Source organism: Alligator mississippiensis, chromosome 14, assembly GCF_030867095.1.
Source record: "Alligator mississippiensis isolate rAllMis1 chromosome 14, rAllMis1, whole genome shotgun sequence".
NCBI lineage: Eukaryota > Metazoa > Chordata > Crocodylia > Alligatoridae > Alligator > Alligator mississippiensis.
In genome coordinates this window covers 34957189-34982037 of record NC_081837.1, presented here as the reverse complement: position 1 = coordinate 34982037, position 24849 = coordinate 34957189, and the positions used below count along the sequence as shown (strand labels likewise).

The following is a 24849-nucleotide window of genomic DNA, read 5'->3' as shown; positions in this document are numbered from 1 at the left end:
ATTTCAGGAGCACATCAAAGCTCTAGTCTGTAACCAGAACTCCTTTATATTGCATGGGCTGTAAGCACCTAGAGCATAAATATGGTCCCAATTCTACCAATGAATCATAGACTATCAGGGTGGGAAGGGATCTCCAGGGTCATCTGGTCCAACCCCAAGACAAGAAACCACAGGTACAGGAGTAGGTAGGGGGAATGCATTTTCCAGACAAGCTCTCAGATATGGGCTTAAGTTGGAGTTAAATGGAGAGGAAGTCAAGCGTTGGCCTGCAGAACAAGTTTCTATGAAGTGAAAGGAGGCAAGGCTCTACTGCATATCTGCTGTTCTGTGGTAACTCCTCTTGCGTGTGCTATTAGAGTATGAAAGCTCATCGGTGACATCTCTAGCCTTAATTCATTGAGGCCTAAACCTCTGTGGGTATACTTTTATTTACTGTGTGGGAAGACCAGGCATATGGCCAGTCACCGAGGAATAGCTGGTCTATTGTAAGCTGCACCCACTTTTATGTTATGGTAATGTGTGTACCAGGTCCTCCCTTGCACAGGATCTGTACACACCAGCAATTTGTTCAGAACAATGAGGTCCCAGGACCTGAACGCTCCTGCCATAGAAACATAATATAAAATAAAATCTTTTAATGGTTCAGTTAAATTCCATCTTGATAGCTTATCTAACTGGCTTATAAAAGCCATTAATAATATAATTCTTAGATACTACTTGATATAATCTGGGCAAAAATTCAAGGATCCTAGTTTGTCGTACCCAAGGTATATTTAACCAGAACCCCAGATAAGAACTGTAGTCTTGTGTTGGAGAGACAAAGACTGGGCAAATACTGCTCTCCCTTCTGACTCAAGCAAATAGCTCAGATTTGGGTTCTTGCAAGTCATTCCAGGTAGGAAGAGAGAATGGTGGTATTTCTTTGATGTAATCTTACATATTTATAAGAAATCTATAAAGTCCTGTTTTCCTGACCATAGCAGGAGGAATCAGGGAAGAGAAGACAGCTCTTTTCCTCACAAATGCCAACTTCTTTCAGCCAGCATCCCAACCCAAAAGCACATCTGAGACTTTTCCCAGGTTTCTACTGCCTGTAGCTGTCCCCTTGCTTCTCAGCTGGAGCTGCCGCCTTTACCCAACAGCCCTAAAAAGAGCTCAGCAAATTTTCTGTAGCATTTCCAAAGTCAGGAGGAGGCGCAGATGTCAATCTGTTTCCATTTTACAGCACAGAGGACTGCAAGGTAGGATAGGAGCTGGAGAGGTTTGAGCTGCAGGTATGCGAGCTATAAGAGCGGAGGTGATTGTGAGGCTGTTTTCCCACAGCAGGGTGCCTGCTTAGCTAGTATATGTAAAAACTCAGTGGTCAAGCAGTGTCTCATATTTGGTACTATATTGCATATACTATATATATATATCACTTGTCACTTCACAGTAATCAAGGGGCTGAAACTCTTATATTGTTATGCTGCAAAAACTGTAGTTTGAGATGCAAATCTCTATCAACTGTTGGCATTGAGTGACCTATGGGACAGAGAGTATAGAAATGCATGTGTACTAATTTGGCTTACTTTGGGGTTAGAGCAACAGACACCCAATGTCCAGCATTTTACTGGTGTCAGTCACTCCATTCTGATGTAATGTTACTCCTTGTAAATTGAGCAGTACCTATGTACTTGTGGAAATTACTCTGGTAGACTGATCATCGTGTGTCTGCTCGCCTCGGCAGTGTTACCCTGGGTTAGCCATTTCCTCAATGCAGACTGGCTCCTTGCTAGACACTAAGAACACCTACTTCAGGTATCTCGGCTGGAAGTCATACGTCTGCTTCTCACATCAGAGTTCATTTACTGTATTCACTTGCATACCACATGCACCTTTCCCCTAAAACTGGCCCTTCGAAGCAGGGAAGCTGATTTTCTGCGCTGGAAAAGAAGCATGGAGAAAAATGCCATGGCCGCTGCTTCTTTCGTTTCTCTTCCAGGCAGCAAGCAGCAGGGACAGAGTTCACTAGAGGTAGCCCTCTCACAGCTTTCCCATTTTGGCAGCCGGTTTCGGGTGAGCGGTCACAAACTTCTCGAAACTGAGCAGCAGCTGAGAGGGGTAAGTCTAGTTTTGTCTGAGCAGGAAAGAGAAGGGGAAGTGAGCTGGAAAGCGGGCTCCCCCCCTTTTTGGTCACGACTCTGGGGAAAACTTTTTTTTTCTTCATTCTGCTTCCAAAAAACAAGGTGCGCGTCTTATTTGGAGGCACGGTATGCAAGACAATATGGTATTGTAGTATAACGAACTGGGTGAATTACTCTATAGTAATCATTTGTATGCCCTCTGAAAATACCCTTTTTATTTCCTCGATAGAGATTAGCACTTGTTCCTCACGTAGCAGTGAATATTGGCTGGCACATTTCTAGTTAACTTGGTCTTTGGGAGACTGGGGCCTGATAGGCTGAAGAACGTCCCCAGTTAAGTCTGAACCCTAATGAACAAAAGGAAGGCATGCGGCATTTGTCTCTTGCTAAATGACTCTTTTTGACTGGCCGCTAGAGTTGCTGGCTCTCTCAGTGCCCAGCAGTGAATCAGCTGCATTTGTGAGGCCATGCCATGGCTAATTTAACTTGTGCTTTTTTTGTGTATCACACACGCAATCTTTTGTAATGACTAGAACATCTATATCAAGGATCAGCAACCCCTGGCATGCATGCCAGACCATGGCACATAAAACCATTTTGCACGACATGCCATAGCGGGACCTGACCCTGGGCAGCCCCCTGCCACTAGCCATGGAGCCCAGGCTGCTTGCGGCAGGCATCAGGGAGGCTGCAAGCTCTGCTGCAAGCAGCCTGGTCTTCATGGCAGGTGGCAAGGGCCTGCCCAGAGCCTGGGCTGCTCACAGCAGGCAGTCGTGAGGCTGCAAGCTGCTACATTGGGGTCTGGAGCCCTGGGCCTGGCTTGATGCCAGCCATGGCTGCATGTGTGGGCACATGACAGCACTGCCACAACAAGGATGGGGCTCCTCACCTCTCTCCCCCCATCCGTTCCTGGCATGGCAACATTTTTCAAGTCAAGGTTTGAGTGGGGTTTTGGCACTCGGCCCAAAAACTGTGCGGACCCCTGATCTATATATAGTGTGATAGCAGCACTTCCAGCTGCCAATCTAGGTCTTTGTTTGAGAGCTTTGAAATCAGGACACCTTTTCTGGCATATTGCAATGATGTGTTTCACCTTGGAATGAGAACATTAAACAGCAAATGATACACAGGTGCAGGAGAGCTATTAGGTAGAGAGAGTGCTTGGCCTTTCAGCAAACAATGTGATTAAGTTCTAGCTTAATCAGCCTTTGATATCATTGACTATGAGGTCCTGTTAACTTCCCCACAGATCCTGGCTGGTGAAAGATTAGCCTGAACACAGCAAAGATTGATAATTGTAGGTTTGAGGAAAGGTCTAGGCCAGGAACTCCCAAACTATGGTACGCATACCCTTTGGGGGTAAGCAAGACATCTCTGGGGGGTACGTGAGAGAAAGTGTGTAATGGCAGATTTTATTTTCATTATAATAATAATGGGCATTTAAGGAGTCAAAATATAAAACGTATGCTGGTAGGGGTATGTGGGCAGCTGGTAAATCTGGAAGCGGGTAAGCAATAAGAAAAAGTTTGGGAACCTCTGGTTTAGACAGCATAGCAGAGATGGGGTCTATCCCACCTTTCTAAGTGGATGTCAGTAAAGACCACAAACTGTAGGTGCACCTGGATCCCTGAATGAGCCCCAAGTCCCGGGAAACATGGATCAGTGGTGACCAAGGAGAACCTCTTTCCATATGTATGAGGCTGGAGGCTTTATCTGATTTGCAACTTGTCACAGTTAGACTTCTGAACCACAAACTGGATCATGGCATTGTGTTGTGAACTCCTTCCGTCATGTTTTGGAAGGCTGTAATTCTTCTAGCACTCCCTGCTGTGGTCACGACCACCCTGTAGACCACCAAGGCCCTTTGCACAAGTCTGAATCTACCTTTGAAAGCTGCTTATGGGCAACAGCTAAAGTAGAGCATGACTTCCAATAAATAGGGTTGTATCTACATGGTAAACTTAGTGTCCTCAAGCTTTCTGTGCTGCTCTGGAAGGACTGCCTCTGACATGGATTGCAATATAGTTGCATCTATGCAGACTTTTGCATGTTTTAATTAGCACTACTGAGTTGCAGGGCCAATTAGCTGACTCCAAGCTAATTAACCTGTCCATGGCACCACACAGACTGCTTCTGGTTTTTTGGTCTCAAAAAAATCTTCCTGGAGAAGCACAGCCAGCTTGAGGATGCTGCTACTGGAGATAATAAACTTATCATGTGGACATGGTTTCAGCAGACTGTGAAGTGGGGAAGCATATGATACCAGTTATCCATCAGGCTTCTCATTTACTTCCAAGTGCATTTCAAAGGGTTAGAGTAGTTGGAGTGTTGTTGTAGCTGAGATAATTCAGAAAATGTACTAAAGTCAGGGGTTTGGGTTTTGGTTGGTGGGTTTTTTTTGTGGTTGGTTGATCAATTTGGGAATATCTTTTATTAAACAGCTGTATAGTTGGGAGAGATGTCTGGCAAGCTTTTGGGTACAAAGCACCCTTCTTTGTGCTTTGAAAGTTTGTCCAGTTTCAAGGAGTCAATTGGTATTTTTAAAACCTGCAGCGGTTTGAATATTGACTTCCTGGGCATTCATGGAAGATAATGCTGACTTCTGCAATTCAGTTCCTTCTTGAGCGAAAAGAATCCTAAATTTGTTGCCCTTTAGGCTTTTTCCTGGAGAGGTGTCCACACCAGGCCCTTTAGATCTCGTGAGTCCATTACATTGCATTCTGACCTATGGTCTATAGAACAAGGCGGAGCAAAAAATAAAACTGGAAGAGTAATTGTGGCGGTCTCATAGAAGAAATAGCAAAATGAGACATGGTCTCTTAGCTCTTCAGACTGATTCAGACCCATTTAATAGTGACAGGGGCCCATATCACAGGTATTCAGGCACCTAACTCCTATTAGTTTCCTACTAAAGTGTTTAAATACCTTAGGGCACTTTTACATGTGCTCCGGGGGTGGGAAAGGAGGGGTGCTTTAATTAGAGACCCGCTCTAATTAAAGCACCTCAGCATCTCGTGTATTAGCCTCCCCGTGCTTCAAAATGGCAGTGGGGGTGCTGGAATGAAAGCTTGTTGGATGAACTTTAGTTCAAGCACTGCCGCCACCCTTTTGAAGTGCAAGGATGCTATTAGACAAGATGTGAAGGCTGGCTGGAGCACAGTTATTATTACCACACTCCAGCAGACTTGATTAATTGGGTCTGCTCTGACACGCTGTAATTGCAGCACGTTGAAGCAGCCCCACCGCACGTCTACAAGCACCCTTAGAGGTTCTGGGACCCATAGCTGTTAGCTGCGATTTCAAGGTCTGCATGGAAGGTGGCAATCCCAGTCCTGGCTTCCCAAAATCACCACCAGAGCTGATACTAACTAGTAACTAACCTCCCCTCACACGCAGTCACAGCTCAAACAGCCAAGAAATGAAGACAGAACAGAGACTGACACCCGTTTCTTCAGCTGGCATAAACTAAACTGACATTTCTGTAGTGATATCACTGGGGCTGCAATGATTTTCACTAACTGAACATTAGGGCTGTGTGAAATTTCGCTGGCCGTTTCATTTCAAAACAGCAACATTGAAACAAAACAAAAGGCCCTCGAAATAGCCTCGAAACAAAATAAGGCTGGTCGAAATGTTTTGAAAGTCGAAATGTTTCGACCATAGGCTGGGGATGGGGAGTCAGTTCAGCTGGGCTGATTTCCCACCCCCAGTGCAAGATCTGGTAGGGAACAGAAGGCAGCCCAGCTGGGCTGCTTTCCCATCCCTGGTGCGATCTAGCGCTGGGGATGGGAAGTGAGCCCAGCTGGGCTCACTTCCCATCCCCAGCAAAACTCGAAACAGAGTCAAAACAGCCTTTCTGTTTCGATGGAACAGAACGGAAAGGAACGGACCAGCTATTTCAACTCAAAATGAAACTCAAGGCAAAACGAAACAGTGCCGTTTCACACAGTCCTACTGAACATGTATCCTGGGATTATGGTCTCTTGATTAGAAGTGAACATCACATATGAACTCTTTTTTTTTTTATATGTATATAGTGCTTTTTCTTCTACAAGTGCATGCTCCTCTACACATTAGATCAGTGGTTTTCAACATTTGTTGAACCCTAAAAAATTTTGAATGAAAGTGCAGACCCTTTTGAATGATAAGTGAGCATTCACATACTGTTGATTGATCAGAGTCATCTTTTGCAGACCCATTAGGCATAGTCTGTGGACCCCCAGGGGTCCATGCACCACAGGCTGAAAACCTCTGTATTAATTTGGCTCCCTTAACCTCAAAGCAGTCCATGCAAGCACAGAATCAGGAGATCACATAAAGAAAACAGGACAGAGAAAAAATGTTTTAGGTCCAGTCATTGTTGATAGAAGAGGGAAATATTCTTCCTTTGAAAAACCATGTCCCATGATGTACTGAAATAAAACATGTTTTCAGCCCTAGGAGGCTATCACCTGGAACTGATTTACTTGAAACAAACACACTTTAAAAAGATAACTCAAGTTTATATAATTTGACTCAGAAAATAGCTCTTTTGTATTGGGTTTCTCATGGGGATGGAATCTATCAGGCCTTTTTAAAAATATGAATTCATATTACATATTTCTAAAACAGAAGCTGGCATCCAAATTGCTAGAGACCTTTAAGTTAATTCTTGATGAGTACCTAGTTAATTTTCTCTCTAATAGGTTGTTTTTTTCCAGTTCTTATGTAAATCTATGCCTGCGTTCATGTGCTAGTTTGTCTACGGGTTTATGCAGATTTAATTCAGCCTTGGGTGTCCAGATATATTATTCAGGTTTTTATGCCTGCAATGATAGTCATATTAAAAAATGAGACTTATGTAATAGAATAGTCTCCTAGTGCTACCGTTTAAAACAGCTGAAGAATAACACACTTTCTCCGCTAGGAGGCAAATGAAACAAGAAGCATTTTTAGAAAGTGAAACAAGGCTGACTTGACAGGGCTTGTCTATGCATGACTGTAGAATAAGGTGGGTTGTCAAATTAAATTGGTTTAGGTATTTCTGACCCAGCAGGGCGCCTTGTTCCTAATCAGTTTAGATTAATAAGAACTTCCACACAGTCCATCTGAAATCTAAAATAGTCATTCTGGGATAACCTGTCCTGTCACCAAATCCTGGTACTGACTAAAGACTGCAGGAATATCTAATACAGAAATCAAGTAGAGCTGCTCAATATTTTATGACCTAAAAATATTGGTCCAACCACAACAAATTTTTTTCATAGGAGAACAGTGTTGTTTCCAACATTATTTTCTGATCTGAGATTTCACAAAGTGAAATGAAACAATGTTTTATTTCATTTCAAACCTGCACTTCTCAGTTTTCCCAAAACGATACACAAACAGCATGTTTTTGAATTCAAGAGCAGTTCTTGGTAGGGTGGCCATCATAGAGGACAGTCCAGTTGTCCTCTCTCCTCTGTTGATATGAAACCAGATGCCTTTACGTCCTCTATTTTTCTCTTGCCTATAGGTTGTTGCAGAGAAAAATAAGGGACATAAAGGCGTCCGGTTTTGTATCAATAGAGAACAGAGGACAACTGGACTGTCCTCTATGATGGCCAAATAGAAGACGTAAACTTGTCCACTTTTGTATGAATAGAGGACAGAAGGCAACCAGACTGTCCTCTGTGACGGCTACCCTAGTTCTCAGGTTTCATTTCCAAACTTCCTGTAAAAACTCAAGGCTAATGATTATTTATCATCCAACATTTTCTGCAGGGAAAAAGTGAAACTAATAGTGTATGCCAAGGCCTAGCGGGGTGCAACCATCCTCTTAGTGTAACTGAAGACTTGAAATATGTGCAGTGTGTGTTTGTGTAGCTGCGCTATGTACTTTCCCGGACTGTGCGCTCAAGTTTTCGAACTCTACCAGGAGTAGAGACAGTGACCATTTTGTTCTCCATAATACTACGCTTTTTACACAAAAAAGTATCTGCCCTGTGTTCTCTTCTAAGCCACCTTTACTTGTTACTGCTCTCCCATAGTGTGGCACTCAGTGAATGTGTCTACACATGCAGTTATTGTGCCTTAATTTTCTGCACAGAAAATTCAGTCTCATTACTGCACGCCCAGGTGCACATCTACATGTGCGCCCCTATCAGGAGCAAATTGTGTTCCTAAGTCCAGGGCTGCTCCTTCCCTGCTCTGCCCCCCACTGCTGCAGCCAGGGCGAGCTCCAGGCTCCCCTAGGTGCCAGCTCCAGCAGCTGGCAAGGGGCATGGGGGCTGGTTGCAATCCCCTCTGGGTGCGGAGAGCTGTGTTGGCTGCAGGAGCAGCTGTATCCCAGCCATGTGGAGATCAGGACCCATTTCAAACCCTATGTGGTGGGAAGACAGATGTCTTTGCAGCTGACACAGCTATCCTGCCCATGTGGGGATTGGGACCTGTCCTGATCCCCATGTGGCCATGAGACAGCTGCCCCTTCAGCTGGCACAGCTCTCTCCAGCAGGCCCCCTTCTGCCTGGGCTGGCTAGCAGCAAATTGCCAGTCCACATCTACACGTCTATGGGGCATTAGCTGATGAGCCATTTATCTAGTACCTGTATGTGTTGGTACTAGCAAACAGCTCATTAGACTAATTTAATGTGCAGCAAGTTCTGCGTACTTGTAGACGGTGACACTTTACTGCGCAGCAAAGCATCTTGTGTAGACGCTCCCAGTCTGAATTATTTCTGCTTTAAATTTGCTGCTGGAGTAGTCAGTAAAGTTGATGAGGTTGCATCCATTTAAATCAGCAAGGAATTTAGCCTTGAAAATGCCATGTCCCAACTCTGTGGCTGTGGATAATAGTTTTACTACTACTGGCTACTTATGTTGTTTCTTTAGCTCAGATGATGATCTCCAGTTCAAACCCTATGCACAATTCATGAAGGGAGTCATGCCGGTAATACTTTATTTTGTTCCAACAATGAACTAGGCTTACATGGAAAAGTAACATAAGAAACAACATCATTAGCTCACTCACCTGGTGTAACACCCATTATGTGTAGTCTGCAAAACAGGGCTTAGAAAATCAACAGCTTAGCCCAGGGGTGGGCAATTATTTGGGCCTGGGGGCCACATGGGGAGTTCTGCAGAGCTGTCATGGGCTGGGTCGGGTCCTGAGTGGAGATTGAGGGGTTTGTCTGGGTCCACAGCTGCTGCTGCTGCATCAGTGCATCAGCTGCAGTCCTGGGCAGTTGCCCTGATCCCCACTGGGAACTTGCCAGCAGTATTCATAGCTGATGCCAGCACCTGGCCAGTGCTGCTTCTGGCACACATAGCAGGGGCTGGTATAAGTTGCAGCTGCAGCTGAGACATGCCCACCTGCCCAGCTGGATGCAGCAGGCATGCGCCAGAAGCTGGTGTAAGCTGTGGATTGGGCCAGGACGTGCCTGCCCACCCAGCAGCAGCTGGAGCTACCGGCTCCCCGTGGGCTGGATCCCATGGCTTTGCAGCCACCCACCTGCAGCCTGGGTACATTCAGCAGGCGGGCTACATCTGGCCCGCAGCCTATCTTTTGCCCACCCTGTCTTAGCCCCTCAACTGATGCTGTAGATAAACCAGAAATACTTTTCCCCACCTCTTGTCTTTGTTTTTTTTTTTAGAATATAAATAGAATGGGACAAGGATGTGTTTTTGGGGGTGCTTTTTGCTGGGGGGAGAGGAGTTTAAGGTATTACTAATTGTGCAGGGGAAAAAATGTCCCAGTTGAGAATGAAAAGCTTTATTAAAATGTTTTGGGAAATCCAGCCTTTAGAAATTCATTATGGATCTAGTTTAAGTGTATAGTTTAAAAAAATATCTCCAGCTTTCCTTTGGGCTTTAGTGTCATTTCACCCCCAAAATACCAATATTTGATCCCAAAGTCGCAAAATTGGCCAACTTGAAGTTTGGTAGTGAAATTCATGCAGAAACTTTGAGTAAGAAATCTGCAGTTTTCACTGGGGAAAAAAATAGATGGGGGCAGGAGCAGAGGACTTCACCTAACCCTAATTCTACATTATAGGCAGCCAGGCCAGTGTCCTCTTCTGTGAAACCCTGGTATCAGCTGAGTCCTTGGGTTGTTACTGGAATATAATATAGTGTTGAGCTATACTCCATAAAAAATGAAATGCAAAAAAAAAAAATCCCCTTACAATTAAGTACACTTACAATAATACAGTCATGTGTCCAATTTTCTCACATACATATTACTAATTATCAGTCACATACAAGTAGAATTTTAATTTCCAGTGAACAAATGTGTCTGTGAATTTCAAAAGCAATATTTGCATTTTAGCACTCGTGCTTTCTGAATAAAGAAAAGCATACATTTTGCAAGAACTGCTACAATTAAACTCAGGACACTACTACACACTTCAGTTTGTTTTCTTGAAGCAGAAGTTAAGATCCAACCTTTGAAAAGATCTTTTAAATCTTTTGAACAGCTTCTTTGAAAAGGGAACATGGAGGAAGTTTCCCAAGCTGAGATCTTTTTCCAAAAGGTAATTTTTATCACACACATAAAACCCATTATGTTTAATATCTTGCTTTCTTTTTGGAACAAGCTTGACAGACAAATATAAGATCTGCCCATGATATTGTAATGATAGGGGATCTAAGGCTCAGACACAATACTTGACACACTTAGACATGTGCTTTAATGCTCATTAGCCTATTTTAATGCACATTAACACGTCATTTAAAAACCATGCCATTTAGTTAATGCACATTTAAATAAGCTAATGCACATTAAGTGTCACTTAAAAACCATTCTCTTTAGTTAATGAGCATTAAGACAGGCTAATGCGCATTTTCCTGGTCCCTCACAATGGAGGTACTAGATTTAATGTGCATTAACAAAAGAGCATTAATGCATGTGTAGACACACCCACTGCAGGCACTTTTACGCCTGCTCTGGAGGAGGAGAGGGCAGCACTTTAATTAGACTGGCTCCAAGAGCTGCTCTAATTAAAGCACCGCTGGGTCTCGTGTATCAGAGTCCAAAAGGAAGTACTAAAGCACAGCGCAGTAACAACATTGCCATAGGGCAACATGTAGACATGCCCAAAGTGATGGATCAAAGAGATCCAGTGATCTGCTTTAGATGGATCAAAGTGATCCATTTCAAGTGTTCATATTTCTTTCTAACTTTGCCTTACAGAAAGCTTGTGATAAATTTGAATGCATTGAAGTTGGCAGGGCCAGGAGAAATTCATCCCAAGGTACTAGAGGAGCTGGTTAAAAAATCTCTGAGCGACTGGCAATAATATTTGCAAAGTCACGGATGGCAGGCAAGATCCCCGATGATAAGGCACGGACTGACAGAGAAAAAGAAGACCCAGAGAATTATGAACCTGTCAGCCTGCCTTCTATACCTTGGAGGTTACTGAAGCAAATGATAAAACGATCCATTCATAAACAGCTGGAGGAGGAAGGGGTGATCACTAGCTGCCAATGTGGATTTTTAAAAAACAAATCATGCCAAACCAAATTGATATCCTTTGACAAGAGAATTAGTCTGGTGGATGAAGGGGCATACTATTCTTGGACGTGAAGGCTTTCAAGACAGTCCCATGTGACAGCGTCCTAATTAAATGGAGACGTGTGGGCGAGACAGAATTTTTGAAGGGGTGGACGCACAATTGGTGGCATAACCACAAGCTGAGATCAAGTTTAAGTGGATCAATGTCCAATTGGCAGGAGGTTTCACATGGAGTTTCACAGGGGTCCACCGAGGGTCCAGTGCTGGTTAACCTTTTTATTAAGGATATGGTGACCAGGATAAAGAGCTTTCTAATCAAATTGGCAGATGACACCGGTCAGGCATCAGCTAAAGTACTGTGTGCAGGTTTGGTCTCTGTTGAGAAGAATAGAGAGAGCCTGGAGAGGCCTGTAACATGGATGATAAAGGGTGTGGGATGCAAGCTATACAGGGAATGAATGAGAGTGCTAAGTGTTTTTAATTTGGAGGAAAGGGGATAAAGCGGGGACATACAATAGCCCTTTTCAAGTATCGGAAAGGCTCCCATAGAGATGAGAGAGCACAACAGTTTTCCCCTGCCATGCAGAGCTGGACACGAAGCAGCGGGTTTAACCTGCAATAAGGCAGATTCGGTTTAAATGTCAGGGAGAACTTCCTTGCTGTCAGAACAGCAGGGCAGTGGAACAATTTGCTATAGAAAGCTATAGAAACTGCAAAATGAAGCAGGGCTGGATAGGTATGTAGTTATGGGTTCAGAAGTAGCATCTGTGCAGGGGCTTGGGGACCCTTTCACCTCTGATGCCCTGAACACAAAATTTAGCTTCAAAAGTCATGCCAGAATAAAAACATGCCCATGCTTTGTTTCATAAAATGTGGAAATGACATTTGATTTTGTCAGAATTTCCCCCTCCCCTGATTTCTTCCCAAATGAAAGTCTGATGAAATCAGGCTGATTCCCAAAGCATTTTGACGGTCATGGAAATGCGTATCCCAATGGAACACGAGTCTATCAATTTTTCCGACTGGCTGCACACAGGATTTTTAATAACTATGTGTCTAATCGCTGTCAGAAGCTACGTTACAATTTAGACATCGAGAATAATAAGCTGGTTGTTTTGTCAGCTTCATTTTTCTGATTTTGGTGCATTAGCATAACTCTGTGCTTGACCTACAACAGGTCAAATTTGCCTGCCGGTGCTCAACGAGTCAGGTGGATGGATACACTTTCTGCAACAGGCCAGGCAGCGTGGTGCAGCTGGCATTGGGGTGTAAGGACGCACAATCAGCTACAGCACCCAAAGGCTCTGCTTCATTTAGGAGGTGAAACACTGAACAGCAGGAGGCAGCTGAGAGGCAGATGGCAGCTTACAGCAGGCTCTGCTTCCCATCTCAGGTGCTGCAGGAATAAAAACAGCTGTTAACTAGGAGCTGGGTGAGTTAAGAACAGCGGAGCCTATTTGTGAGCAGACACAGCAACATGAGGCAGGATTATACATCAAACCCTATTTTTTTTACATCCTGAATCCCTTCTTTGTACTACTAAAAATAGATTAGGGGTCTAAAATATGGTGACAATGTCCCTTATATTACATGCAGAAAGACGTCGGGGAGCTTTCCAAAGCCACAAGTGGCAGGTAGATGCCATGTTCCTCAGAAGTCAATGGGAGTTAGGTGCATACCTAGACATGCAGGGAGCAGTGTAACCTAGTTAACTGGAGGGACTAGGCTCTATCCCTGGCTTTAGCAAGGTCCCACTGATTTGTGTCAAATGACTTGGTCTCTGTGCAAGCTCTCTGGGATGTCCTTGTAAAATTGCTTGGGGATCTACTGAGGAATTGTTTGTGCCTTTGAAAATCCCCCTTGTCCTTATTTTGTCTTGACAATCATGATGTACAATACATAGTGTCAGTATAAGGCAATACAACCAAAAGAGGCAGGAAGGAAGGTGAGGTGGGAGGTTACTTATTTCTGCGAGAAGTGCTGCACAGTTCTCCAGATGCAAAGATCTCGGCGGTGCTGTCCTGTTTGTTAAAAGTCTATGTTCTTGAAGTTGATTGAACACCGGTATCGGCCATCAGTGAACTTGGAGCATATAAAGTTTGGAAGGCATGGGCAGGCGTGGTGTTGGCGCTTTCCAAAGAAAGGGATCTAAAACAGAAAGTGGAAGAAACTGAAAAACATGCAGAATATTGTAACTCTGGCCCCAAGAGAAAGCCGGAGATGGGCAGCATCAGCTTCTCCATATTGTCACACGAGGGTTCAATGCTCAGTAACAAGGGACAAGTTCTTCACTTGGATCCTGACCCAGCAAAGAACTTCAGCACAGGCAAGAGTAAGGCATTACAGACTTGTCCCTATGGCCCTTGCTCAGGAATCCTCCCTCTGTCCCTTCCTTTAGTCCTCCATCCCCTTTCCCCTTTTCTCTCTCTCATCTTAACACCCTTTCAGCCAGTAAAAGAAGTGGCCTGATTCCCAGAACAGCTCATTGTGTCTGTACCTCATTGTGGGGGCTGCACCCTAAAAAATTGCCATTAAGTTTCCAGTTTGGTGGTTGCTGTATAATTAGCATCAGTAACCCTAACCCAGGGACGGGCAATTATTTCGGGCAGAGGGCCGCTTACTGAGTTTTGGCAAGCCATCGAGGGCTGCACGACAGGCAGCCAAGGGCAGATAGATATTAATTTTCTAAATTTTTTTTAGGGGCCCCATGGGCCAGATAGAACGGCCTAGCAGGCCACATCTGGCCCACAGCCCGCATTTTGCCCACCTCTGCCCTAACCCCTGTGCCTTGGTTTCCCCTTCCTATCTCCAGTCAAACCACCTTGCTCACAGGGGACATCTACACGTTCATTAGTGCACCATACTTACAGCACATTAAAGTGCTAACTTCATACACAGTAATTGGCACTACTGTGCATTAGTGCAGATGAACATTTTTGTGAGACAATGCACATTAAACTAAGTCTACTGCACATTAGCACATCAGCATGCTTTTTGCATGACATGCTAATGTGCAGTTGAATTAATCTAATGCGCATTAAGCACCTCGTGTAGACGCACCCAAGGAGACTTAACTACAGCATGCATAAAGCGCATCATAATTAGGTCCTTGTGACAAAAGGGATCAAACTTGGGTACCAGTAACAATAGGTTAGCCGTTATCCATTCCAACTGAAAACTGAATTAAATTAGGGGTGCCTGGAGTTTATATTAGAGCAGGCAATGATGGAAAGGACCTGAGCTCTTCAGTGTATGTACAGCTCCCTTTCCTCACTTCTCTGTTTTCTTCCCTTGTCTCCTCTCCTTCCTGGCAGTAAAAGAGGAAACTGAGTTGCAAGTATTTGCTTATCTCCCAGCTTTGCAGCAAAATCCCAAATGAAATTGAAGTCCTAGAAATTTATCTTTATTTCCCGAGCTTGACAGTTTCACCATAGACTTGTCTGAAATGAAATTCTGATCCCTCGGAGACTCTTCAGTCTCCTGCAGTTTGAGCCAGGATGGAAAGCACTGTATTATTTAGTGAGTCTCGCTCCTGCCACATGAAATCAATAGCGGAGTAGCTATTAGCAGCCTCCTCGGTGGCTGGTGCTAAATACTCATGGCCAAAGGAACAGCAGCAAATCGTCACTTTGGACTAATCCTCCTTCCTTTGTGTTTCTTGCTGGACAAGAATTTCAGAGCTTTAAAGGTTCAGAGATGTTATCTTAACATCTGCTTGGTTGAGTATTTAGGCTTCAGTCGGAAGTGCCAAGAGACCAACTGAGCTTACAGATCAGCCCCCCAGCTCAGTTAAACAGGGTTAGTGGTGGATATGTGGCATTCTCAGTCCAATGGCAATTATTTAGTGGCAGCTTTAACAGGCTGGTGTTTTAAAGTGTTGTTTGAGAGCCTGACTAAGCAAGTCTAATGATCCCAGGTTCTCAAAGGTGCTTAGGTACCAATCTCCCTTTTGAAAGCAATGGGTATTAAGTGCCTATTTACCTTTTGAGGTAGAGCTTGTAGCACTTGTACTAGAGGACATTGGGTGGAGGACTGAAATTATCTTTCTGGTTCTGTGGGCTTGGGCCGTTCAAGGGGGGATACTGAGGCACAGAGCCATCACACAATACGGGCCACACATGAAGTCTGTTGCAGAGACGAGTCCGTAACCCAGATCTCTCGAATCCCAGCTCAGTGCTGTCCTACTCAAGCCACATGCCCACTGCTTGACAGCATAATGGATCCCAGCCTCAGGAGGCTCTCCTCGTGTCAAAGGATAAAATCTGATTAGCAAGTGAATCATTCTGTCTAGGACAACAGGGTGGGCTATTTTCTTTTGCAAGAGAAGTTGGTCTGGGACAGTACAGATGCAACAGTCAGGAAAAGAATCAGCTTGGGCTGTTGCTTAGGAGAGGGCCTGGAGGGGTTCGGGCTGCTCGACCATACCTTGTGACTGAACGGGTGGCATTCATCCCCTTCCTGTCCCAGGGGAGTGCACATCCTCAGTCCTCGAAGCCACAGGCTGATCGCGCAGCATGTCCCAGGCCCACACTGCAGGTCCTTCTCACAGGCCTAGGAAGAGGCACATCAATTAGCCAGACCTATATTCTTGAAGGGAGGGTGGGATTCCCTCTTCCATGGGGACTGGCAAATAAATCAACCTGAGTACAACACAGGGGCATGAATTCCTAATTGGAACAAGATACATTTTAAGACCCAAGTGCTGAAGGATAAGTCAAGGAGGGCTTTTGAGGAGAGTAAAAAACAAGTTTTTAGTAGAAGGGTTTCACAGCAGCACCTGGGACACAGTCAGGACAGGGAGGAAAGGTCTTTGTGCTCCCAAGGCTCATAATTACAATGCAGAAAGAGAGTCAGAGGAAATCTGCTGAGTTCACAGTGGCCCTGCATTAAACCAGAGGATTTGTAAAGATAATAAAATTGTCGCTTGTTCGTATTAAAGGAATCAAGACTCCATTGTTCTTAGACATAAATGTTCTCATGGGGATTACAATCTCCTGTATTTATATAGAATTTGTCATCTAGGGTTGGATGAAAGCAATATGTAAGTAGATAGAGAGAGAGAAAGAAATAGATAGATAGACAGACAGACAGATTGCCTCTCTTCAGCAGACCTCAAAGCATCTTTCGGCCGCTGGAGGACCCCCTCCCTGGTTGGTGATCAGCAGCTGGTGCTCCCCCAGAATCAGGAGGCGCCATTCACCCATGATCTTACAGACATGACTTCATAAGCCCAAACAGGCATTAACAAGTAAGGAAACTGAGGCACGGAGAGGGAAGGTGAAGCATAAAGATGCAAATGTTGCAACGGTTGCATGGAGCCGCAGAATGCAAATTACACTGCTGGGCAACTGATGGATACATCCTCAGGTGCCACTTCTAACAGGTCCCTTTCCACCTGTTGGGCATACTTTATGTAGCGCGTGTTAGTGCTGTTACCCCATCACTCTGTGTCTGCGGGACAGTGTGTTCCCAGATGGTTTCTTATTGTGGTCTAAAAGATAACCCAGGGCATACAGACAGCACCCTGCTTCCCAAGTGACTCACTCAGCACAGCTGTGGTAGGTGATTTCCCCAATGGTAAAATGACTCGTGCAATTATGGCTATACTCATTATTCATAGCCACCGATTATCTTCTGATTTCTGATAAAGCTGATAAAGTTGTACAGTGGCAAGTGGAAAGCCCTTCAATCTCGGCAGCTTCATTGTTTCCAGGTGCCCTAAAATCTATGCAAAAAAAAAAAAAAAAAAAAAAGGACTTCCAACCATGGACTTTTTTCTACATCCGTTTGTTCAAAGGAAAAAAAAAAGGAAAAAAAAAAACAGACCTAGGACTTTCTTCAGTTTATGAATGTGAGATCACACCAGTGCCACACTGGGGTAAATGTGCTGATTTCAAGGGCACAACACCAGCGCAGGACTACAGGAGCACATCACTGAATGCCAGGTATGTTTCTAATACAGCCAGGAGCTGAGAACTTGCCCCTTCCATCCGTACTGTGTCACATATTAATAGGGAATGATTCCTCGCCTCCTCAGTAAATAAGCCATGAGATCCCTTCAAAAGCTTATCGATCTTTCTAGTCTGGGGCTCATTCATGAGTCACCATAATATGTTTTGTAATGATTGGAGGTCGGTAACACCATGAACATGGCCCTGTCTGGGCTGGAGAATCTTGACAAACAAATTAATAACATGCCTGACACTCCAGGCTCTGAATTCATCCCTCGAGGGCTGGAAACAGTGAGGACATTTCTTTTAAATATAAGAGGCTGAGGAAGTGAGTGTGCAACACACCCCCACTAGGCAGGTCACCAATTGCAAAGCCAGCTGGATCGTTCAGGGATGCATTTGATATCCAGCCTAAGCTGGTGGAGCTTGGCAGCGAAGATGCTCTTGTCCTTTGCTCACCTACAGCTTGGGGCAGTTTGGGGACCTTTTGCTTTGCTGATGCCTGTGCTGTTCCTGCCACGCTTACTGATGACAGGGCTTGCTTCTAATTTGACACCCAGCTTTGTGCTGGGGTCAGGCCCTTGACTTCATCTGACTTAGTCCTGACTCACACCTGTGCAAGTGAGATCAGAATCTGGTATGTAGGGAGTCTCCACCACTTTCAGTGTAGCGCTTTTCATCATCGTGCATCCTACATTGGAGACCAAGGCTCAAGAACACATCTGGGGTGAAGATACTAAGAGCCACATTTCATAGGTATTTAAGCACAGAGCTTTAAGCAGTGCCCCTGCTTAGATTTCAAAGGGCTTTAAGTGCTTAGATGCCTGGGAAAATCCTGAGGCATCTATCTGCACCTTTACGCATCTAAATACCTTTAAAATCTGGCCTTAATGATTAATAAGAAACATAAGGCCTTGTGTTCAGATTTGCTAAAGGCTCACCCCACTTCATTCCCATGGCAGGCAGTAAAATCATGGGTGTTTATCATCTCATCCAGACCATTTGTTTTGGTTTTTAAAATAGGTATTTAAAGTATGGAGGAAGAGTTTAAGCAGATTGATATTTTAGTGATAGGTGCACAATCCTGGCTCAATTATAATCATTGACATGAGTAGGAAGTTCCCCAGTCAGATCAGAGTCTGACCCCACTACCTTTGGATGACAAAAGGCCAGTATCACTGGACTATTGTTCATTGTGGTATTACAGAATGGGTCCACTGTATCACAGGGCTCAGAGTAGTGAAAATTTTGAACAAGGTGGTGTCAGTCAGGAGGAGACCTGCCTAAGGAAAGATTTGCCCCTCAGTTAACTAATGAATGCAAAATGTATAGTTAAAATCTGAGCCCCTCACCCTCCCTGCATACCATCTTATTAGGATGGCCATCATAGAGGACAGTCCCGTTGTCCTCTGTCCTCTATTGATACGAAACCGGATGCCTTTATGTCCTCTATTTTTCTCTTCAAGAGAAAATACATAAAGGCATCCAGTTTCGTATCAATAGAGGACAGAGGACGGAGTAGCAGAAAACCAGAATGTCCTCTATGATGGCCACCGTGGTCAACCAGACTCCTTTTGTGTACCAGAGAAACAGTCTTCCCGGATTTCGAGTATACTGTAATGGTAAGTGGGTTTTTTTTAAATGAAACGTACCATTTAGGACTGGATGAGCTGAAGTGAAAGGCGTTCATTGTATGGGCTTTATCAATTCAAAAGTAGCCACTGGACTTGAAAAGGAAGAATACAAAAGGGAAGCCAACAGAACGGTATTGCAGCCACTTCTGGAGTATTTACTACTCCCTGCATGCATGTTTCGGAGAGAGACTGAGGAGTTTCTATTGTTTTCAGTAGAATCGATCAGTAGTGCGCAGATATATAATGCTTTTGAGAAGATCTTGACCCTATTTAAAACCAGTGGTAAAATTCCCACCAGTCAGAATAGGACAGGCTCACCAAAAAGCAACCACAAAATACGTGGTGGGGTGCGGGATACTGTACATTCTTTCCTTAGACTGGAGTAGTCTCTTTTTTGCCCAGTTTCTTTGTCATAAAGATCCTATACTATACATTTATTTGCAGGAAAAATTCTGACTTTTTCTTTCTCACCTGAGAAAGTGCATCTCCTTCTTTATATTTGAATCACAGCCTCAGTTCTGGGCACCCATACTGCGTCCAAGACCAAACACAAGTGAAGCAGCAAGTTAACATAAAGGTTTTAAAAGAGGTTCAAGACTGACTACTCTGCTGTACTTCGACATAAAACTGGCTGCCCTGCATACTAATCACTGTTCACTTCAGCCCTATAGGAGAGAGAGGTAGTTAAACGTGTTAGTCTGAAATCGGGCAGACAGCAGGGCACGGTGGCACTTCAGAGATACCTTAGAGGTGTCACCTCTCCTTTGGAGAGACATAAGCTTTTGGAGGTGACAGCCTGCATCGGACAAAGTAGGCTGTTGCTTATTAAAGATTGTGCCTTGTTGGAAGTTGGTCTCCACTGTCCTGCCTTCTGTTTAATGCAACAGCAATTGAAAAGTGTCTCAGATAAGCAGAATGTCTAAACATCCATTGCAAATAAAGAGTTAAAGTCACTAGAGGACACTGATTCCCCCTTTTTTTGCCTTTCTCTTTTTCTTTTCAAGTTCTGATTTGATTCTCAATTGTAAATCTCTCTAGTGTTTTAGTGTAGGCATGACCCCATCCTTCCCCCCCAACCCCCCAAAAAAAGATTGGTATCTGTTTGGATCCTGTGGCAGATTCCCAGGCAGTCTAAACTGTCATGAAATCACTGACTTCAATGGAGCTACAACTTTATCCACAGAGGAGCTGATTATCCACCCTTCTGCAAATAAAAAAGCACTGCCTCAAAAGATGTGTTGATCCTGTAATGCCTCATCAAGTCAGCAGGGGTTTGGGGGGCTCAGTACTGCCTGCAATCAGCCCCCAACATGGCTAAAGCACACCCTGACTTTTGTGTTGATGTGGTTTGATACAGCGATTCGTCCCAGCCTGGAAACCTTTTGACACTTCCTCCCTACCTTCGCCATTTAAATAGAAGTTTGTGGCACAGTGTGTTAAAAAAAAAGACACACTGAATTCCCCAGACTGATTTTATGTTCATGTGTTTGGCTCTGTGGTTTTACAACTCATAGATAATAACACAGCCTATTCGTGCAAATCTAGCAACTAGGCTTATTTATAAAAGTGTGTAATTGGTATAGATTACCTACTTAAACCAGCAGTTTTCAACCTTTTTAGACTCAAGACACCCCTCATAAATTGCCAGCTCTTAGCTTTCACTCATTTCTTAACTACAGAAAAATAATAGAGCAATTTTTCTGTTGCAAAGAGCTCAAAAAGACCACAACAGGGCAGAATGTTTTTAACATTATGGATTCCTATTTGCAAATTGGGTTTATGAATCATGTTTGCACACCTAATGGTGCTAACATTGTGTAGCACCCCATGGCTCCCTTGAAAGGATCTCAAGGCACCACAGAATGCCACTGCACCCTGGTTGAGAATTACTGACCTAGACCAACCTCACTTTGGAAACAATTTAGATAAGCTTAGCTGAAAAAATAATCATATAGCAGTAAAAAAAAAAAAAAGGCAGTGTTATTTATAAACCTACATAAACTAAGCAGTGCTTACAATCAATGAGGGCAGTTTCACTTTCAGATGCATGGAGCAGCACAGACTGCTGGCAGAAAGTGAAGTATTTTCCAAAGCAAGAATTAAAATGAGAAATTAAAATCATGCAAGCATTTCTCTTTGAGGCTTGATTATTTTTTATTGCCTCTCCATGTTGGAAGAAACTTGTGAGTTAGTTAATAAAACTTTCAAGGATGTTGAGTTATAAGTGCTTTGAAAATTGAAAAAAAAGCAGAGTATAATGGTTGCTGGAAGTCTTCTTATCTGAACTGTCAGGAGGACCGTTTTTTTCCTGCACAATTGAAATAAATATTTAACCACTGGTAGATTCCCTGAAATCTAGCCCCCTGCAATTTTATGCCTTCTCAAAATGAACACAAAGTTGCAAACGTGCTCATATAAGCAAGAAAGTTAGAGACTTACCCCAGTAATGACTGCACATTTGTAAAAAGTTATTAAGAGGAAGAAGCATAAGATTTGGATGACCGTTTTCATGTCGATGGGGAAAATAAATAAACTCTCCCTTGTCTTGGGAGTGTCACAGTAACACTGCAATATCTGAAGTCCTCTGCTCTCCTTGCTTCCCTGTTGATGAGATCTGAAAGCATCCCCCTCTTCTGGCTCTGTATATAACACCTCAGCCCATTCAATCTCCATCACTGATGTGATGCTTTTTCTGATGATCTCAGAATAGGGAGATGAGACCTGAATCTGTAATGATAAGAATATATATATATATATATATATATATATAATAACAATGGCAAGAAGATAGTCAATCTACACATACAAATTACCTGTTTTTTTTCAGTCACATTTAAGTCTGGATTTTATTAAGTACCATTTTATAAACCCTCTTGATTGATTTGAGAATAAAATGTAGGTTTTGCAACTTTTTATGAAAACAAGGCAGGAAAAAAGAATAAGTTTGGGTCCTCCAAAATGCTGCTACAAAACATTATACTTTGGGATGCGTGGTAAATGCTCTCTAGAAACGTGTGTGTTGAGCAGGGCTAGGGTGGGTCTGTCAGAAATGAGGTGGAGAGTCAGAGAAAATTGTATGACTGTAGGGTGTACAGGTCTAAATGATGAAATTATCATAATTTAGGTTTGACAATATTTTGTGCATCTTTGGTTGCATTTGGAGTATCTTCTAAGACACTATTTCATGAAAACAGTGGGGACACTACTCCAACAAGGCATGTAGCCAGCTAATTAGAGAGAGAAGCCAGAATTAGCAACTACTTTGAAACATCATATTTGTGCATCGTGGCATGATCCAGAGGTCCATGCACTGGGATACAGGTGTGTGTTTAAATCCCGGGTCTGCCCCGAGTTTGCTATAAAACCATGGGTGATTGACTTCTCCACTGTATTTCTGCTAGAGAAGGCCAAAACATAGAGCTTCTGACCTCTGGGGAACTCCAACTTTTCTAAATATGGTTTTGTTTCATATCAGAACAAGAGGAAAATTGCAGCGTCTTAGGGAATAAAGTTTGTGTCACAAATCATTTGGGGCCAGTCAGGTGCTTTGTTTTGGTAATATTGAAAAATGGTGTCCTTCTTGCACCTCTTTTAATTGTATAATTGCTTACATCAACTACAATCTCAAAATGAAAAGACATTTTGGAATTGAAAGAAAATAGTAGCCATCTATTCCAATCAGGTTAAAACAGAACATTTTCAACTTAGGGAAATGCTGCGTTTCATTTCCCCCCACCCCCCTTACTCCTGCAATAAGGTTTGATTTGAAGAAACAGAATTTTCTAATGGAGATTGGAAAACTCTTGAGCAGCCCTATCTCCCCACCCCTCTGTCCGAATTGTCTGCCCTCTGGGCTTGTTCTTTGGGGAATAGTCTAGGTAGCACAGTGGGAGCCCTATCCTAGATGCAGCCTCTGGACACCCTTGGAATAAAAATAAGAACAACACAGGAATAATGATATTGAGTTTAATCTGTGCAAAGCTTTGAAGTTTATGGGTGAAAAAGTACCATTATTATTGAGGCGTGAGGCTGTGATTATCAAAGATGCCTCTGAGACTTAGATGCCCAGTTTCCATTGGGAGCTGAGCATCCTTAGGTACAAGGCTATCACTTCTTTATAATAACACACAATCTAGATGTGGCCTTAATTCTAATGCAGATTGGGTGTGTCTACACGTGCATTTACACTGGCTTAAATTCAGTGCACAGTGAGTTACTTCGCAGAAAGTGGGAATAGGCAGGCATCTACACATGCAGGCATTAAAGCGCATTAATACTGCATGTAGGCTGACTTGGGACTAAAGTTAGTCCCAAGTCAGTCCACACCCACAGTGTTACTGTGCAGTAAGGCATCTATACACGCATTACTGTGGTGACTAATTGGAAGTAAATTTGATACCTAAATGATTTCAAGAGTTTGGGTCACTTTCTATTGAAGGCCATCTTCTTTTCTATCAATGCAGCTACTGTGTTCTTCCCGAGAACCTAACCAGGTTGTGTTCATTGTTGCTGTTTAATTTATGACCCCTGAAAAACTCACACAATGGCATGAATAAAAATTGGCCTCCTGTCTCAGGAGACAGGGCAAACTATTCGGTTTCCCTTTCATATTCCCTGCTGCCCCTCCCAGACATTGCAGGTGTCCCCCTTCCCCCTCCTGGCCTGCTCCCATCTACTCTCTCTTCCCATTTCTTGCAAGCAATATAGTTCCCTAGGAGAAAGTTTAGTGTCAGAAAAATTTAAAGGAATGGATCAGAAACCTATTGGAAATAGCATTGAGTGATACACACTATGGCCCGAATCCTGGAAAGAGTTGAGGTTGGTGGGCTGATCCCTGCATGGCCATGGATCCATCACGATCCCATGGATGTGCTCCCTGGGAATAACATGAAGACAGAGGTCCTGGCCCTGAGAGGAGGGAGTTTAGGTACCAGGAAAAGCTCCAATGGATAGATTAGTCTCATATACGCTAGATCAGTTCCTTAGTCATTTCTGTCTCTTAGCCCATTGCTTTGGTTGCACTGGAAGGAGGGCTAGGTGTCATCTCCACAGTAGCCAAGGAGGCTTATGGATGATATCTGGAACATAGCAGTCAGTGTAGTTTCGGCTGCAAGATTAAGTTGTCTCCTAAATGGATTGCTACGTGTTAACAAGAATTAAAGATCCCTGTTTCTCTTCACATATTGCCTCCTCCCTGTCATAGCCGGAAGAGAGATCTTAGACTGAGAGGAGGGCTGCTGCACTGAACTGCTTGCTCATGCTGAAAACTAGAGAGGGCCTCAGTGGATAGTGCTTTTTTTTGTCTTGGCATTTAGCAAGAGAGCCAGAAAGGAAGGGGCACAGTTTTGGCCTGGACAGCACCTAGCGCAATAGCATCTCAGCAGTACTCACACTGGAAAGGAGGATCTCCTTGTGGTTAAGTTGCTGGCCTGAAATGGGTTCAGTTAAGCACAATGAGGGCCTCTAAGTTGCCTAGAATTACATACTGCCAGCAATAGTACACCTCTGCCCAATGCAGGTTTAGCCCCCAAATTTAGGTGTCATAAGTAGAAGACTGCCAATTCCTTGTCCCTCTCTGGGGGTCCCTCACACCCTGCTCCCCGCTGAGCACACCTCTCTGTGCTGCACCTCTCTGCAGTGCCGCGGATTCACCATCTCTTCTTGCCTCTCAA

General features: G+C 43.8%; 1 protein-coding gene across 1 annotated transcript; it reads right to left on the bottom strand.

Annotated features, from left to right (window-relative positions):
- Positions 1-9703: 9703 nt before the first annotated feature.
- Positions 9704-21750, bottom strand: PROK1 (prokineticin 1). Its single transcript, XM_006266225.3, has 3 exons — positions 21617-21750; positions 16018-16143; positions 9704-13740 (listed from the first exon to the last, which is right to left on the bottom strand). The coding sequence occupies exons 1-3, from the start codon at positions 21686-21688 to the stop codon at positions 13621-13623; spliced, it is 318 nt and encodes a 105-aa protein (XP_006266287.1). The 5' UTR covers positions 21689-21750; the 3' UTR covers positions 9704-13620.
- Between the last annotated feature and the right edge of the window lie 3099 nt (positions 21751-24849).

Bases quoted from the DNA above. Each gene is read 5' to 3' on its own strand.
- PROK1 (XM_006266225.3), bottom strand. From the start codon at position 21,688: ATGAAAACGGTCATCCAAATCTTATGCTTCTTCCTCTTAATAACTTTT. The intron at 16,144-21,616 runs GTAAGTCTCTAA...GCCTCTTCCTAG, and splicing joins AATGTGCAGTCATTACTGGG to GCCTGTGAGAAGGACCTGCA. The intron at 13,741-16,017 runs GTATGGTCGAGC...TTTCTGTTTTAG, and splicing joins GCCACCCGTTCAGTCACAAG to ATCCCTTTCTTTGGAAAGCG.